Source organism: Perissodus microlepis, chromosome 7 (assembly GCF_051167445.1).
Source record: "Perissodus microlepis isolate ML-2025 ecotype Zambia chromosome 7, ASM5116744v1, whole genome shotgun sequence".
NCBI lineage: Eukaryota > Metazoa > Chordata > Actinopteri > Cichliformes > Cichlidae > Perissodus > Perissodus microlepis.
Window position 1 is genome coordinate 2925074 of NC_140467.1, and position 3226 is coordinate 2928299.

General features: G+C 43.6%; 1 protein-coding gene across 1 annotated transcript in view; it reads right to left on the reverse strand.

Annotated features, from left to right (window-relative positions):
* Positions 1 to 2523, reverse strand: part of tmtc2b (transmembrane O-mannosyltransferase targeting cadherins 2b) — an 85557-nt gene extending 83034 nt beyond the window's left edge. The window contains exon 1 of the mRNA XM_084932808.1: positions 2038 to 2523. Coding sequence (XP_084788934.1) covers positions 2038 to 2120 — 83 coding nt within the window. The 5' untranslated portion in view covers positions 2121 to 2523. The remainder of the gene's footprint in view (positions 1 to 2037) is intronic.
* Positions 2524 to 3226: the final 703 nt, after the last annotated feature.

A 3226-nucleotide genomic window follows, 5' to 3' on the forward strand; every position in this document is an offset into this window, starting at 1 on the left:
TTCTATGGCATCTTTGTGCCCCCCAGGCATTTTATGCACACTGCAATCTTGAATTTTGATTTTAAATCACAAACTGATTTAAGTCTGGGCATTAGTTTCACAGCCAGGAGCAAAGGAGAAACACAATCTATCTTTTCACCGACAGGAATCAATGCCGCCTTGTGAAAAACAGCTATATTCATTTTTTTCTCCTCAGCTGTTTACCACAAAAAGTTCAATCGAAGTTATAAATCTTTATTTTGGGGCATGCCGTCGTTATATTCTGTAACTCTGGTGTCCTTTTAGTTTATGAAAAACAATATCTGAATGATGCATAAATTAGTGTCACAGTTTAAATAAATCCACTCTAAAGGCTGCAGGGTGTTTAGTAACGGCAAGCTCCAAGTCTGATTTATTGCCATTACAAATTTAGTATTTTCCATAATGACAGCATAAAGACATCATCTTTTTTCAAACCTAACCCAGCATTAGCAAGTCAGATCAGTTTGTATGCCCAGGACTGTTGTACTTAAAATGATACAGCACCGCCGCACACACCCTTCCTCTCTCCTCTCTCCTCGCTCTCGGTGGAGCCCAGGGGGGGACAGGAGACGGCTGCTAATTGCAAGCCTGGAACACACGGTGTTAAAAACAGATAACGCTGGATGTGACAGATAGCCTGCAATGGAACAAGATGTCAGAGACAGAATACTGTACGTCAGAGCAAAACCCCGGCTGGGATGGGCGAATTCGGTCACTCATCTGTTTCACCAAAAAAGCCAGAAAAAATTTGGAGCCAAACTCCTGCGGCAATAAAAAGTTATTTTACAATTATGTTAACATCTCCTCATAGAATTATTAAGGTTTGGCGTCTGTATTACATTCAAACTTGGAGGGGCTATCCAACAGCCGGCTCTCACCTCTCCACCTTCCTATCATGTAAGTGTGTGAATCACCCGACCTAAGCACCAAGTGCAAAACGCACAGCAACACACAACTGTAAAAGAAAAAGTGTCACACTTTCAGCAGAAGAAGACCAGGGGGAATGTGCTCAGCAGGAAATGTTCTATATCCAGAGCAGTGAGCAGAGATGTGCAGGAAATACACCACTAGTAGATGTTCAGTGTTTGTACACTAAGCTGTATTCTCTGTGTGTGCTTTACTCTTTAAGACACATATAACAAATGCACAGCACTGCACAATATTCTGTTCAGAGAAAAAGCATCCCAGACTAACAACTATGAATACTGGCTGTAGTAATATTGATAGGATGTTGATACAGTGATAGGAGCATAAAATGTGCATGCAGCTGACCTACATCAAGGCAATGGATGGAGAGTAAGGAGCCGGAGGCACTGACAACCATTCAGCCATCAAATATCAAAAGGCCAGCTATGAGTAATGCATTTCCCTGCATAACAGCGACTGAGCCCACAAAACAATGAAATGGGTTACAACTTTGCCTCTTTTAAGTAAATGAATAAGGAAACGCTTTGCACACTCGTGCATGTGTGGAACTGCTGCAGAGATATGAGGCACATTTTTTCCTGTTGGGATCAATTGATTCCTCAGCACATCTCAAGACTTTGAGCAAGTCCAGACTTTGAAGAACTTATTTCTGAGGCGTACGGGCGCGCTGCCTGACAACACTTTTCAACTTACGGAAAAACAACAAGCTGTGATCCAAGACAGATCAGCTGTAACACGGGAATGTTGAAATATTAGCCCAAAGGAATTATCTTTCAAGGCAGCTGCCACACATGTCACAAATGTCACAAACAAGCACGTGTCTGGACTGTGGACTCTGACAGTGACTTTCAAAGCAGTGGGACATTTCCATCACTCAGCTTCTCCTCAGAGCACAAACTACCGATACGTGATACCTGCCTTCGAGCGGACTGTTTGTAGTGATAGACACAACGCTCTGTTTTGATGCTGACGCAATGAAATGCCCCCTTCCTCCAAGTTGTAAATCATCGCTTCTCTACAGAACTGATGAGGTTTCCTGCTAGTGGATAAAGCACCGTGCGTTTGGATGTCATTCATTCACTCAAGTACCTGTCATCGTAGCAGAAATCGGCGCCCAGAGTGTTGACATACAGGACCAGAGCCACGGCGCCGCACAGCAATTCTGCAAACATTTCTGCCTCGCACGCGCGCGGGGAAATACTAACAAAAACAAAACTAAACAAACTGGGAAATGAGAAAAAATAAAGAAAATTAAAAAGATGCAAAGCGAGACACAGAGAAGCAGCGAGTCCCGGTTTCTAGTCCCTCTCAGTCCCCGTCTTTGTCAGGATGTCTCTGCGAAAACAAGTCCATTCTCTCCCCCCATCATCCTCGCTGAAGTGCGCAAAGTGGATAATCCATAGGTGGCTTTCTTTCTAACCCATGTTGGGTCTGAGCCCGAGAGCTTTTTATCCCGCCGAGAGTTGGGCAGGAAATAAAACACGAGCAGCGTTTCGTGGATCTGTGACAACACACGCAGCACGCCTCCCTGACACAGAGGAGGATCAGCCTCTGATGCTTAGCGGCCGCTGCTGGCTAAACGTCGCGATTGAGACAGAGGTCAAGTCAGACAGTCTGGAATTGTCCAACATCCGAGTAGACTTTCAAAATAAACTTTCCAGTGAGCAGCGCGAACAAAAACAGCTGTCCAAGTGCATCTAAAGGTTGACAAAAGAACACGGTAGCCTGCGATGTAGTGTGAGGATGTAGATGAGGAGATAAAACAAGGCGTAAAAGACACATAACTGCTTTTTGACCCCACATGAGGTTCATTTTAACAAAGCTTTATATTATTCAGTGAGCTCCCCCCATATAGGATTTTTATATATACTCTTTTAATAATTAATATTTAGTTTTCTAATATAACTTCATTTCTGTCAAACCTTAAGATTTGATATGGAGGATTAATCTACTTCACTTCCGCTCCAAACTTTCGCATTTCTGAAAACTTGACGCAGCTATGCTCCTCACACATGTGGTTTGAGAGAACCCGAGCGCATGCGCACGCTCCCCTCCTCTAGAAAGGGGATAAATCACACTAGGTGGGGCTGAGAACCGCTGGTAGGGGTCACTTAATACCGCTAAGAGTAGTCCATAATGTCAAGGTGGTCCTTAGAGTGGAGTTCGAGGGTATGCTTCATGAACGAATGTCATATTAAATTTCATAAAACCTGTCACTGTAATCTGTGGCGCTCATCTAACATCTACAAAAGAGAATAACATATACTATATTTGCTGG